We start from the raw sequence: 15,943 nt of genomic DNA on the forward strand, positions 1-15,943 counted from the left end.
AATCTTCCTTTTATAGATATTTTTTCTTAGAACTGAAAATGTGGCTTACCATCACCTCCTACCTCTTCTGTTCTTGTTACAGGGGGTAGCCTGGCTCCTATCTAACATTTGTCACCATCCAGTGTGACCAAGCTCCTTTCTGGAGCCCTCATAGGGAATTTCGGGGTGCATTTAAAAGAGGACCAAGGATTTCCTGTCTGGTTAGTTGCCCTTGCTACATTAAAAACTTCTGGGCAGCTTTTCCTCCATTATTACCTCTTCTGGCTGTCCTCCTCGCGTGGGGTAGTACACAACCCTGTATTTTTCCACCTTGCCTGGGGCATGGGTCCAGCTAACCCGGAAGCCTCTAGCTGTGACCTCCGATGTCTCCAAATCCGAAGGAGCCCCAAGAGAAGCAATCGTTCCTAGGTTGGAGACAACACACATTTTTATTGCCTTCTGAATGGTTTGTTATATTTGCTGAAGCTCTAAATATTGTTCCTCATTAGAAAATCAAATAATTGGCTACTGCACACTTATTTAGGTTATTTTCAATGGAAACAAAGAAGTAATAATGAGTAGTGCACATGGAGCTTCTCTGGGTCTAAACCTCCCTGGTCTTTCATAAACCTTTATATGAAAAAGACAAAAATACAGCACTAAGCTTTCCTGACCTTCTTCCCATCACTATTTCCAGACTTTTCTGCTGGGCTGGTTTATTTTTTTTTTTCAGGTTGCTTTCCTCCCAGTCATGAAAAACATACAAGTACATATACAGCTGTGATCTCCTGTCCTCCTCAGCAGGTTGGAAACTGATACTGCCTGTCAGCCCACTGAAGAGACACAGTGAACTGTCATCTTCTCTGGCAGTCATTCTTTTCCACAAAGATGTCTCATCTAACCATGGTTTTCCCATTTTCTTCTGCTCAAGACAGCCTTCCTTATTGATATATATTACATATATCCATATATTATATTGAATATATATATTATATTGGATATATATTATATTCCATATATCTATATATATTATGAGAGAGTGAGATAATAACTCAGCATTTCTGAATTTTAGGAATATTAAGAAATCACAAACCAATAAATAGAAACAAAATCCACTGAAACCTTTCAGAAAGAAAGGCCTCAGGTAGAACTGTATTTCTGGCAAATCACAACATTTTTTCACAGCCATTTCTTTTCTTCAGAAAAGCTGAAATAATAGTAGTCAGGGAGGCTTTTTCATATAAGAACAATTTTCTTTGCTGCCATCTTTTCCTGTGAACCAAAATAATTTTTTTTCGTGTATTAAATAAGAAAGAGAAAAAGATCATCAAGAGGAGGGACAAAGCAATGTAAATAGTTGAAACTCTGGAGTACTTATGAGACAAAAAAAACATTAAGTTAGAAGATGGAAATCACAGCACGAATGTAACAATTCCATGTGCAGCTGTTAAACTAATTCATCCCCAGAAGTGTGTATTACAAAAAGATTTCCTTACCTGCCACTTGGAAATAGTTACAGCAGAATGAATGTACTTTTTTTTGTACTATCAAATACAATAATATTTACCTCTACTAAAAACAGAGAGCAAAAGATCAGAGATATCTAGGAATGAATAAAACATAGCTAGGAAGATAACTGCCTGACAGTGTGCTTTCTTGCAAGCAAAAGTATATATACAATGACTCTAGTGCCAAAAGCCAGCCTAGAACTGCAAGTATTTGATTTGTAGCTCTAAGTTCATCATAGGTTACATTAAATTGTGTTTCTGCTCACCTTTGATTTCCTTTTCCTGCTCCTCCACTCGTGAACACACAGTTCTGGTAAGGCCTTCAACAATGGTATGCATGAAGTTAAAGTCAGCCACGTTGTAGACGTGTGTGCTGTCAGGCTCAGAGGCAATCTCTTTGAGCTCATTTATATCTGCATTCTTTACACCTTTTATTGGAAAGGAAAATAAAAAAAATATTTGTAATGAAAAAGAAAAAAATCTTGTAAGCACAGGGATCAATAAAAAATTACTCATATGAAATTCGACTTCTTTCAATAACCAACTACAAATCGCTCTGCTTTTAAGATGTTAATTCAAGATGTTAATTTCTGCCATTGTAAGAGGCATCTTTCCAGCTGTCTCATGAAAATGCAGTATCTGTGTATACTGCTAAATTCCAGCTATAACAGCAATATGATAAGCAATGCTTATAAAAGATACAAATTAATGATGATACTTATTGGATACAGGCAGAGAAGAACACTTCCTCAGTACAGCCAGCAACAGATACAAATACAGCAGAGCACAGTGGGGCGTGTAGATGGATGGGGCAGAATACACACCAATAGCAAACAGCTCGATGCCAGCATCCCGGAGGTTCTTAGCAGGAGGGATAACATCATCTTGGGACTTCCCATCAGTAATCAGTATCCCAATTTTAGATACTCCAGGTCTTGCACCAGCTTCAGGCTTAAAGCTATTTTCCAAAATGTAAGTTAAGGCAAGACCTAAAAAAGAAAACATTTTCAAAGATTTTTACAGATGAAAATGTCCATTAGTTTTGCCAATATCACAGTGTTTGTTTTTCTATGCAATTTAAAAATTTTGATGAAGAATAAGCATAAAAGAAGAATTTATTTACTGAAAAATTAAATTCTAACAAGCTGCCTAAACTGCCAAGAAGCTGTAGCTTGTTTTAGCAGTCTTTTGATCAATCAATGTATTTTAAACTGGCTATGAAAACCTAAATTGATACTCTTTCAAATGCATCACCTTTTTTCTTACTCTACCATGTCCTACCAAGTTGGAACAGGATGTTCCCTCTCCTTCTACCTACATTGCTTAGATGAAAACACATGCTCTGGATAGCTAAGTAAATCGTCATGCTACAGATAATCTTACTTTTATTTGATTTTTTTTTTCCAATTTATAAGCTAAAAAACAAAAAGCTTTGCTTATGTTTAGGGAGAATCTGATTTTAATAAATGCTAATTGTTTAAAAGGAAAGAACAACAACAGCTCCAGGACAAACTTACACATCACAATGAGATCTTATCTGAAAACTCTTAGTCTCCCACAGCAAACATTTCTAACTCATTTTCTTCTAACATCATCTAAAATAATCGTGATAGTTTACTACTTCCTACCACGCAGTAATCTCATTCCTAGAATCATACTAGAGTCTTCTGTCCTTTGCCCCACTGCAATCACTCCTTCTACTGAAATACAGACTGTTGTTCATTGTTTCTCCTGTTCTGTACCCACCAGAAAAAAAAAAATGCAGCAATTTACTTAAAGCGATGTCTGGGTATTTGGATATAACACTCCAACATTACTAACTGCTGCTTTGATGACACTGGAATTGTATTCAGAGACTGTATTTTTCCCAGATTGTCAGGCATCCCCCCTTTATCCATCACTAAGTGTCTCTGGGGCATCAGTGCTTTAACTACTGAAAGGTCAATGGAAATCTAAAAGCCCTGGGTGGTCATTTGTAAAGTTAGTATTACCAGTTGTCTAATATTGAAACAACATTCTTTCCTTCTCCAGAATAAAGCTGTGTGCATGAACATTATAAATGGATTTTGCATTTTCTTCCCAGCAGGTAAAAGACTTTACTTCCAGAACAGAGAGCTAGGTAACTTTGTTTTATGAGACCCTGTCCTGATTCCCAGTGAAGTCAATGGACAAGCACTTCAGAAAAGGCTTAACTGACACTGGATAAAGCATTGGCAAGCTGCAAACCCCTATCCTGTTTACCCTTCATAATAGGCACTGACACTTCTTGGGCTGTGCAGCAGAATATATTTTTTTATACAAAGCAAAAGCCAAACCATACCCAGTACCTGTTAATGTATTCCCTCCCTTGTAGGGCAGATTGCGGACTGCGTCCAGAACAGCGTCCTTTGTGCCGTAGGCATTCAGGTGCCACTCAATTCGGGGATCGCCACTGTACTGAGCAAGACCTAAAGAACCACAAGGAAAGGCAATCCATCAGACAATAAAGCAGGTTTTTTTCAAGTATATACACTTGATGTGCTTGGTTACCAGCACCTTACCAATTAGCTTACTGCAAGTATCTTTGCTACCGTGCTAGAAAAGCTGCATTGGTTGACAGCAAAATGTAGTATGCAGTTGTTCTGGGCAACAACTCCTCAATTAACTTTCAAAGCCTTTTACTCAAGTGCTAATTAAATGAAAAGCAAAGAAATACAAAACTTTTTCAGAGTTATAAACATTGCAAGAATTTCTTTTGAAGAACAATTTTACTTAATGTACTCTTGAACAGTAGCAGATCAGAAATATAAAATTTCAGCCAGTTTAAAGCATGAGAAATGCCATCCATTGGAACATTCTGCCTGCAAAAATTAAACTGCAAGTGTTTGGGGCCTATGCTGACTGAAGTCAGTAAAACTATTTCCACTGTTTTAATTTTTCCACTGACATTGCTTTAGAGTTAACTGAGTTGAGGATCACAGTAAACTGTGAGGAATTAATATTACAAACATTCCAGCAGCATTACTCTGATGATAGAAGTGCTAGTGCTGAATGAGGATGAATCTTGCAAAAACAGCAGCATTAAGCTGTTAACTGTCCTGAAATTACAACATCCTTACATTGCTACAGAAATATTAGGAAAAAAGTGCGGCACCTTACCTACTCTTGTTTTCTCAGATCCCACATTGAAAGCAGAAACCAGGTTTTCCAGGAACAGTCGAACAAGCCTGAAATTGAATCTGCCAATACTCCAAGAACCATCTACCAGTATCACAATATCTGCAATTGCTGGAGTTTTACAGGTAAACAGGTTTCCTGTAAATTATTAAAATTAAATCATTATTATTAATTCAACAATAAAATTGTAATCCAATGAATATATGCCTTCCTCCTCCCACCAAACTTGGTAATTAAAGCTTTCTTCCACAGTCAGTGAGAAAAAAGCAATTACTAAACGTGCCTGTTCTAACTTCAGTTATAGAATAGTCTGGCCGTTAACTACTTCAGTTCTTTCATTAAAGTGTTCAAAACTACTTTTGGAAGACCTATAAAAAAACTTTCCTTCTAAAAATACTTGAGAAAGAAAAAATTAACTGCCATATAGCACCACCAAACCACGAGTTTGTTTTCATTCCCAATGCACATATACAATTTCAGTCCCCATAAACAGTGTGACGTAGCCTTAGGCAGACAATGCAGAGCTACCTAGAGATGCAGACACATAAAGCAGTTATCAAGGCCCCTTTCACAGTCAGCAGAGAAACCCAGGTGTTTCTATACATCTCAAAAGCCCTACAGAAAACCACTAGGCACCACTATAAACTTGTAAGTTCAGAAGTGAATCTCAGTCCTGGGAGCTGAGCAAAACTGAAGGCCAATTGAAAATGCTGCATTAAACCTAAGCAGGAGGTGCTCAATACAGCAGAGGTAAAATGCAAAGACCTCAGATTTAGTTTCACAGTCTCTATGAGAACAGGCATGAGAATGAAGCTTTAGTATTACAGATACATAGAAAACAGAAAAATACAAGAGCATTAAAAAAACCCACAAACTAAACAACAGAAAAGATTTTATGAGAATTAGCAGAAGTACATATTAATGGTCTCTAAGGTAAAACTAACCAGTGGGAAAATCAAAGGAAGAGAAGTAGAGATTAGATACAAATTGGACTATAAGCCAGCTGAGAAGTCTAAACAGAAGTGCCACATTCAGTTTGAGAAAATGCCAGAAAGGGAGAAGTAAGGGAGTAGAAAAGGTTTTCAGAACCTCAGACAGAATTGTTATATTCCACAGAAGTGGATGTGTGACTGTAAAATTAAGGTTGCTGAAACAATGGACTCATATTGTAAGGAGGGAAACAAAGAAATGGTGTTACACAGATATAAGAAATGAGAGCTTGTGTTTGAAGTACAAAAATACAAACTCCGCAGCAGATTGGCCATAGAATAAGGAGGGAAGTAGGAAAGAAAGAGCAGAGCACATTTAGGAGAATAGATATGATACACCACCAACCATTTAGGGATGAAAATCATATCCCTCAATAGAGTAAAAAAACTAACACAGATTAGTGAATTAAACTGCAGCCCAGCTTTTGTCATAATTTTTGTCAGGATCCACTGTATAAGTTAGTTCACAAAGAACACTAACAGTTCAACATGGTGCTAACAGGAATCACCAAGTACACTGCCAGAAATAAACTGATTTGAGCAGAGATGTTCAGCAAATAAAAGAAGTCAGTGAGAAATTATCTAAAAGGTGTTTGCATTAGCTCCCAAGAAATTCTCCTGATACACACAGAAAATAAAACACATGGTTAGCAACTTTAAACTTTCACTACATATTATTAAAGACAATCTTTTTCATGAAATAAAAAATTATTATAATCTCACAGGCAAAACCAATCTGATGTGCAGAAGGAGTTCAATTGGTAATAATTAAGGGTTAGATTCATACTGTAGTGTAAATCCACTGAGCATTAAACCAAATCCAAAAAGTTACAGTTAATGTCTTAAACGTGTACTACAAATGTTTTTAGAAGAACAGGGAACATTTCCTACGTGCAGCTAGCAGTGCAAAATAAGTTCTTAACACATGACAAAAATTCCACTTACAAAGATGCCAAAGCAAATATTTTATTTTAGCTTTTACAGTACAAGACAACGCTATTTGAATTGGCAACATATTTTAATGTATTGACACTGGGGAACATTTAGTAAGCATCAGAAAAATGATCTGAAATTGGAACATAAATCCAAAAGAGGTCCAAATCTTTATGTCACTGAAGTCAACAGAAAAAATTCCCTTGATTTCAGTGCAACTGGAATATGGGTTTTGATTTCATAAGAATCTACTAGTCATGACAAAATTAATGTTTTAAATATTTTTGCCAAGTAAACTTCCTGCTCATCAGTCTGCACTGCTTGCAGTATCTGTCTCCCATTAACACACAGTTCAGTTGTGCCATTCTCACACTGGCCATGCATTGCAAGCTTCAGAAGAACTGCTGGCAAAGTAAAATGCTACTCAACACCAGTAAAAATGAAAGCACAGGAGCCCTGATCCACATCCAAGCAGCTGTGCAATAGCACAGATGTACCTTTCCAGTGTTATCCTAGCAGTTTAATTATACAGCCCAAATGAGGATAACAGGAATTGTGTGGTTGTATTTTCCTTCTCTACTTCTAAAATCTTGTGCTGAGTATGAAACCCAGTTATTACCCTTGGTAATATTTCATATCATTTCATATCAACGAGTTTTGCTTATAAGGCTTCTTTAATCCTGTAGTGATGGCTTTGTAGTGAAAGCTTTTATCAGTTTTAGTAAATCCATTCAGTGAAGCAAAATCCAAAGAATAAAGAAAACAATAACGACATTCCTTTCAATGTTTTATTTCCACATCATCAGATCAATGCAAATAGTATAATTCAATTATTTTTTGTTAGAGAAACATGTGTGGTTTGATCCAAGATTGTACTGCAAGGTCACAGTGTGAAAATTTGTTTCCTTCTTCGTAGGTAGGAGATACTTGTTGCATCTTTTCTGCATAAAACATTTAGGTTTTGTTACTTCTGTACACCCACTATTTTGCTTATGTTTTCTCCTTGTTGTACTTAATAGAATTGTAGAAAGTTCCCTAAAAGGGAATAAACAACAGTGAGATATTAAACAGAGTAACGCCGTGATAGAATCTTTAAAACCTGATAGGAACACAAACACCATGACATCCTAGTTAATAAAGTTAGTCTAAAAGACACAGTGTGTAGCAAATAATTTCTGCACTCCACTGTGCTTAGTCAGGTTCCACTGCCAGCTCTTGCAAATGTCTTTTTCAATAATCTTTCCATACAGTCATACATGGTCATAAATCCCTATAGGGTTTGAATGTAATTTTGAACATTTCAGGTATCTACACAACTTTAATAAGCAATTTTCCCAACAACCTTTCTTAAAGGAGGATGATAGCATGTCATTCCATATAATAGAGCTTTCAACACTCAGTGTTTTAGTCTACTACAAGATTCAGCAGTGTGATCAGGTTCAGTAATGTGCTTATTTCCCTTTTACTCCATCATCAAGAGAAGAGTAGTGAGAGAGAAGCTCCTACTTCCCTCTGAATTATACAATACTCACCAACTTCAAAAGTAGGACAGTAGAGACCAGTTATCAAATTTTGTATCACATTTCCTAATGTTATACAGAAATCATAACCCTGATTCAAGTGCTGTATTCCACAACAAACAATAACAGAGCCTGCAATCTTTAGGTAAGCAAAAATAACAGAATTGCACAAATTGTAAAGTCAGAATAACAACCTATATATTTTACACTAGCAACTGTCTTCAGTTGCTTCACTTACAATTGGTGGAGAATTTTTATGGGGAGAAAGTAAAATACTAATGCACTTTCTGTAACAAATTTACAATCTTCCTAGTACTACTTGGCAGAAGGAACTAGCCACTCTGCCAGGAAGCTGAGGAGAAAGGGACTCTGCTCATTTCTGCTTCTCACAGAAGGCAGCACAGGCTCAAATTTTCACTTTCAAAGGCACCAACACACAAAGAAAGGCTACCAACGATGTTTTAGGGTGAGGTGTTTGCACAAAACCTGCTTCAGTACCACCAAAAATCAAACGACCATGAAGAATTTTGGTTCCCTTGTTTCAGGGAAATTTTCCAAAGAGCCAGTATTGAAAGAGCTTTGCATCTGCCAAGTGAAGTTCTCTGGTTTTGATTCCTCAGGCTGCCAGACACTGAAGGTGATCTGCTGGCACTTCCAAGTGTTGCACCACTCTCAAGACCACGTCAAAACTGGCTAAGACTGAGGCCAAAGAGGGCAATGCTGAAAGGAGGATCCAGATAGAATTTTCTGGAAGAGAGCGAGTGTTATTGGAGCCTGCAAAACAGAACCCTTGAGTCATCCCACTGAATGGGAGTGTAAAGAGAGACCTGATAGAAGCTGTGACAGTGTGGGGGCTGTGTAGAGCACAGCAGGCTTGACAAGCTCCTGGTAACACTGACCACCTCTCCAAGGCTGCATCCCCTACCTGCGGCTATTCTTCCACGTGGTGTGAGCAAGTGAGCAATGGTAAAAACAGAAGTTCAACCAAAAAAATCAACAAGCCTTACTTACATAGAAATACAAAATTATGATTTTTATTCTAGATAAGGGTTCTTTGACTTTTGGAATTAATATTACTACCCTTTGAAAGTTTCTTGAAAGGCAAAGGGAGAAACAGCAAATATAGGCACTGTCACATGGGAAGACTCAATGCTTTAGACAAACCAGTTCAGTTTGCATGCAGTTATGATATGTTTTACAGAAACACATGTGATATTTTGCCTCCCCTTGGTATGAAACTCCGTTCTCATTTTCAAGAGCCAAAACACACACTTCTTCTGCTAGAAGTTAAGACTATAATTCTTTCTGAGTCTGCAATACATCGTTTCCTTTCTTACTCCCTGTCATAGTGGAAAGTCAAATAATATATGTGGAACAAGAGGAAGAAAGTTCAAGTAGAGGTCAATAATAATAATAATACAGTTTGAACAGAAGACTCATTCATGGGATAAAGCACAAAAACCAAGAAGCTTGATGACAGCAGTGAGTGAAAAATACCTTGTGAATAAAGCATGAATGACAGAGAACAGCCAGTCCTCCACAGTGACTGACAGCGCCACGCTGAGCAGAAGCACCACTGAGGACAAGGGCAATGTAAACCCACATCAGCAAAATGTCACATCTTTTCTTTAAAAAGGGTTAAAAATAATTAAGGGACGTGAGGCAGTGTCGAGCTCCAAAATTCAGCAACTTGCTAGTCCACACTTCTGACATTGATATTATTATTCTGTGCTGGTGATATCATCCTTGCACTTGGACCGCGGTTTAACACATCCCATATGTCAGGCCTACGGACCAGACAAATGCATATAACATAACTGCTGTTCTTTAAACTAGATCCAGCCACAGTTTGAAATTGAAGGACCCAATGTTGGAACATTAGGTTTAAAGAGCAGCCCAACAAGGCTAGAAGTTTGTCCCTGGTCCGTAGGAAAAAAAGAAAAAGCAGCCAGCCCTTTTCCATGTGCCTTATTCCTCTCCAGAAAACTAATATAGCCCAGCTGGCAAGCCTACAAATTGATTATTTGGTGGAGTTGGAATATTAAGATTTACTGAATGTGTTGTGTTTAATCCTGTCACATTTGACTGTGAATACTGTAGTTCAAAAATTTTCTGCTTCTGAAAAGTATGCAGCAGTTACTAAATACTATTTATAGCATACCTTCTGAATTTAAGGCCACAAAACTAATCAAAAGGACTAGCTGATAACACATTAATTGCCTATATATACTGGTGATAATGCCTCAAGTGTGAGAGAAGGAAGTATAGAGCCATTTTCTATGCACTTTTCCATACACACTCAATAACAGTCGTACTTCTGCAGTAAGTATTCACTAGTTTAGAAAAACTTCTAGAACTTTCTTTCTAAATCTGAACTTTTTAATTTGAGAGACAAAAAAAAAGTAAGTGTGAAAGAAAGTGCTGATGTCTTATTACAGACTGTTGTTGATTGATGGCACTGAAGAAAAATATGTCTGCAGCAGCTTAGCAAACAGCAGCACTAAACACTGCTGGTCTGTGTACCTAGATAGAAGAATATGTTTTTAAATCCCCCTGAACCTAAATTGAGAGTTTAAAATATTTTTTATAATTTCTCTTCCAACAGGCAACATGTCAACACAGAACAAAGCATGCTGCTGAAGTCTTTCCTGAACGTGAAGCCCAGCCTGGCAATATACTGTGTCCATTTAGTCACAATTTACACAGAAGATGATCTGCAATCCTCCTGTAAAGTACATGAAACTTAAGAAACTCTTCCACAGATTATAGTGATAACTCTCTACTTCTCTTTCCTCTCAGTTCTGCATCTGAGTGCATGGATTTTTTAAATGAAACAGCTAAATTACTTTTCAAGACAGAAAACTGTATTTTTTATTAATATGGTCATACTTACCCTCCATTCCTATGTAACAAATACGCCAGGATTTAAAAGGCTTAATCCTCCTATTTCTTTAGTAAGGTATGAAATCCCTGACAGTTTTCTTTGGCTGTATAGAAGACAGTTAATCAGGGCACTTCAGGCAAAAGTGGTACTCACAAATCCTCAACATTAATTAAGGTGTATGTTTAAATCCCTCTAAACCATGATAGAGAACTGGTCGGTGCCTGTGCTTGTAACAAAACAGATAAAGTAAGAAAAGAGCCGGCTGAGAGAACAGTCTGTGTACTTATAGAAGTAATTAACACAGAAATAATTAAAAACTAGTGTAAACAAACTGCTACAGCACAGTTAAATTACAGCTCAGCATTATGGATCTAAGTTCATATGATATTATGGACAGTGTGTCTAGAAACAAAAAGGATGGTGCAATACAATTACACTGCAAAATGCTTCCAAATTTGAGGCCCTATATTAACTTTATGCAGTTCTTGAAACAATATTTTCATAACATAACCCGTGTACATGCTTGTATAAATACAAATATGCAGTGATCTTTAGAAGCAGTGCTAATTTAGGATGACACACGTCATCTACAAAAACTCAGGATGAAATTTGTGCCCTCTGGAATCTAGCAATTCTTCCATTCTCTAACTAGCAGAAATGTGTGAGTGAATACCTAACTCTGAGAAATGTCAACTCCCAGAATCACAGGCTACTGGAGGTGGGAAGGGTCCTCTTGAGTTTAGTCAAACTGCCCTAATCAAAGCAGGGGCAATAACAGCCCCTGAGCCTGAGCTGATTGCTCTGAGCCATGTCCAGTCAGGTTAGAGTCTCCAACATAAGGGCTCCACAACCTGAGTAACCCACTCGGGTGTTTTACCATCCTCATAGCAAAATAAGTGTTTTCTTTGGTTAAATATAATTTACAGTTACTTCAGTTTGTATCCACTGCCTCTTGTCCCTCGACTGGACACCACTGAGAAAAATCTCTGCTTCTTTACTTATTCCAGAGTGTATTTTTACACAGTGGAAAGACTCAAACCTGCTGTACTCCAAGCTGAACACTGCAACTGTCTCAGCCTCTCCACTTATGAAAGATGCTTCAAACCTTCAATCATCTCCATGACCTTTATATGGACTCTTTTCAATAGTCCATGTCTTTCTTCTACTGGGGAGCCAGCCCAGCACCAAACACAGAATTCCCCATGTGGCTTCACCAAGGCTGGGCTGAGGGGAAAAATCACCTCCATCAATCTAACAACTTCCCTCCCAGTGTAGCCCAGGAGGCTGTTTGCCTCCTTGTGACGTGGGTCCGTGCTGGCTCATGGTCTCCTCACTCCCAGGGCTTTTTCTGCCAAGCTCCACACCAGCCAGTCTGCCACCAGCATGTGCTGGTGCCTGGGATTATTCCAGCCTGGGGCAGGACTCTGGGCTTCCCCTTGCAGATCTGGCACTGTTTGACACCACTGCCCTGCCTATGCACTGAGCTAAATTTGGATGTTGAGTTTAAAGGTCTTGAGGGTATGGAGAGAAGAGATGAGATATGAGTGGTATTTCACAGGCCACAGGAGCCACCATCCCTGTGCTCACAATTTACAATTTTCCCTTTATCATACTAGAAAGGTCAATGCAAAAGACCAGAAATTTTAGCCCACACTTTTAACTACATAAACAAATCAAATGCAAGCAAAGACCCTGCTGACATAAGCTTTATTTCTGAAATAGCTGTCTGCACCACCACCCAGCCCTAATTCTGCTAACTTTCCTGCATAAATGGAAACTAAATATACTCAGGGCACCAAGCTGGTGCTGGTATTCCACAGAAGCTCCTTTCGGTATTCCAGAAGGGCATAGCACAAGAATACCACAACTCTGGAGAACAATGAGCCAAAGACACACACACCAAACAGCAGTCAGATAAGGAAACAGGACTCTGTTTACATGCAGAGTAGTATGGTCAGTACAGCCAACCAAACAGGTGGGAACACCTCTGAGGTAGAAAATGTGTTCCCCACAGCCAGGTAAGTTCCATTCTAGCTACTACAAGGTTCCTTTTACCAAGGGACAGATCTCAGCTGTAGCACCAAGGCTCACTCAGCACACAGAGCACCAGAAAAAGGGTGCTGACCATGACACAGCCCTGACCCAGAGCCCTGCATTAACAGACCCAGAATGGAGAGGAAGACCTCAGATCACACAGTGAGTGTGGAAAATACCCTGAAATCATCTCTCCTCAGAACAAGCTCCTGCTTGCTTGTTAACAGCAGATGAATGAGACAGACTGAAACAAGACTCTCCTCCTCTCAAAGGGGGAACAGTAAAGAACAGCCTTGAAAGAAAATTTGTACAGACAACTAAAACCCCCAAATTTGTTATCTTATAGTTGTATTCAAGACAAGACCAGCTCACAGCCCCTGCAAATAGATACCAAAACTTTAACCTTTCTGTCTCATATTGCTGACTATAGCATAAAGCAAAAAAGATTCTTCATCAGGGTATGTAAATCCATGATGAATTTGCTGATGAATGCATCAATCCATTGATTACACATTCCCACAAGAGGTTCTTGGTCTTGCACTTCAGTCTTTAGTAATGTATCTGTCTGCTACCACCTCCCTAAAGCTTTTTTTGGTTCTTCTTTTACGGTTGCTATACAAGTTTTTTAAAAAGTGGCCCAGTGTTTCATGTCACCATGTTTCAAGCCACTACATGGCTTCCACGTTATATCAAAGACAAGCATCACTCATGACATACCAAAATATTTACCTAGAATATACATAGTCCTGAGCAAGCCTACAGACTTCAGACTGTGCAAATTCATGCTGCCAGATGATGGAGAACTGGTAAGGAATGTCTCAGCAGGGTAGTAATGAAAGTGTTTCAATAATGAAGCATGTCAACACAGACCCTGAATCTGACTTATGGGAACATCTCTTGCTGCCAGCAGAATCCAGCCATGCCAGTGCACTGTTGATTGGATGGATACTCAAGAGCTAATGACTTGAAGAGATGAAAATCAGTCTGAAGATAATGAAAGACCATTCATTCAGCTGAGCTTCTATTAACCCGTCATTCAAGAATGTGAATAGCAGCCTCCCACTTCAGCTAAGAATAAATTGGACAGAAAAAGGTCAATGCCTTAGGGAAAGCTACCAAAGGAAAAAAAGAGGCCAGACAAGTTTTCAGTTGGTAATAGTTAAGATTTATGCAGCATTATACATATTTACTGTGCAAAGATATGAGGAGAAACATAACTCAAGGCTTATGAATATGGGGATAAGCATCTTTTAACTCAGGTTGTCAGTCTGAGCGGTTCTGATACCAGGAGCTGGATCACTTTATGAAAAAAATGAAACTTCCTTTTAGGTCCAAGATAGGCTAAGTCTCTTTTTCTACTCAGAGAGTAGAAAGAGAGCTAGAAAGTTGTTCTTTTTCCAAACTACAGATTTTCTAGATATCAATGTCAACACTGTGTCTACACTTTATTGAAACAGATGTATTCAAGGAGAGTTCCTAGGGATGGATGGTCACATTTTGGATGACAAAGGCAATCTCTTCAATCTCCAGCTTCTACCTGGCTAGGAACACTTATGAGAGGTAATACAAAACCTTAACCAGATATTAATATACTGACAGGAAGAAATGCATTCCCTCCTACAGAAAAGCAGAGCCACGAGATAAGTAAGTGGAATCCCTGGGTAAGAATGGAGACTGTTCACAATTTCTAATGCCAAGCTTTCTATTTTCAGAATAAAGCAAGAATTTGTCATCTGCAATATATAAATTGAAGAAGACATCCAGCAACCTCAAAATTAATACTCACTCTCAACCTAGGCTAATACAAATAAATAAAATTTTACACCTATCCAGAACAGACAAGGCAGTTACAAACACATAAGAGAGACATCTTCATGATAAAATCAACCCTTTGCTTCCAATCTGTCTTTCTTTCTCTTCCTCTCTCTTCCCTGGGATTTCTTCTATCAGGATCAGTGTACAACTCAACATGAACCATGTCCCAGTTCCAGGCTTCACAGTAATTTCCAGGTCTTTAGTTTTAAGCTTGCTGTCTCTCAGAAGTATATTTTTCTCTTATTCAGATTATGAGAATACACTTTTGTGCTATTTAATTTGGCCAGATAGCAGATGTAAATGCTGCAATCTCTAAATGTAGCTTGCTTAGTTTTCTCCAAAGCAGCTACCAAATGATGGCAAAGGAAAAGCACTTAAGAATTCTGTCCATGTCAGTGCTGATACTTCCCATCACGTTTTTCAGTCATGAGAGCCAGGAAGGAGTCTTCCAAATTACCCTAGCCAGGTCCACAGAAGTACTGCCACTGCAGAATGAAATTCAAGTTGCAAGCAGTATTCGAAGGACACAAAATCTGTTTCCTCCAGAGAAATCCTTATGGTGAATTCCTGGAATAAGCATTGATCATCCACAGCACAATGACCTGAACTTTCTGGACAGTAAAGACGAGTTTACTCAAGAGTTTCCTTGTGTCAGAGTCCTGCTGTAAATACTGCAGTGTTTAACAAGGAATTTCTAATATACAAAGCTCTGCATGGCAGCTCATAAATTTACAGTCTGGCTTGGAAACCTAATGGATGCCTCTCATCACATTTTACCTTCTGAAAAGTACAAAAACCAACATGGCCTGGGTGCAGCATCCAAAGTTCATGTATCAAAGAAAGCAATGGTGTATTCTGACAAGTCTACTTCATCTCCTTATTATAAGAGATATTTTCATCACCTAAATTTGAGAGAGAAAATGAGGAGTCCCAGAGAAGAATGGAAAGCCATGACATTTGGCACAAATTAAGAAACAATCACTGTCAAAAATCCCCTATGCTCTGATGACCTAACATGGATGGAGACAGGATTGCTGGGCGGGTTCCACGTGGGGTCCAGTGCAGACATCTTTTAGCACACATCAGGATGGTGATCTAACCACCACTGAAAACACTGAGACCACT

General features: G+C 38.4%; 1 protein-coding gene across 5 annotated transcripts in view; it reads right to left on the minus strand.

The window, feature by feature from the left end:
- COL14A1 (collagen type XIV alpha 1 chain) overlaps positions 1-15,943 on the minus strand; it is a 116,008-nt gene that overhangs the window by 76,710 nt on the left and 23,355 nt on the right. For all 5 annotated transcript variants that reach the window (XM_063419056.1, XM_063418818.1, XM_063418971.1 and 2 more), the window contains exons 6-10: positions 4,626-4,781; positions 3,815-3,934; positions 2,312-2,476; positions 1,754-1,915; positions 256-404 (exon numbers count right to left, since the gene is read on the minus strand). In XM_063419056.1, the coding sequence (XP_063275126.1) occupies positions 256-404; positions 1,754-1,915; positions 2,312-2,476; positions 3,815-3,934; positions 4,626-4,781 (752 nt within the window). The remainder of the gene's footprint in view (positions 1-255; positions 405-1,753; positions 1,916-2,311; positions 2,477-3,814; positions 3,935-4,625; positions 4,782-15,943) is intronic.

Source organism: Prinia subflava, chromosome 1, assembly GCF_021018805.1.
Source record: "Prinia subflava isolate CZ2003 ecotype Zambia chromosome 1, Cam_Psub_1.2, whole genome shotgun sequence".
In the NCBI taxonomy this organism is placed as follows: Eukaryota; Metazoa; Chordata; class Aves; order Passeriformes; family Cisticolidae; genus Prinia; species Prinia subflava.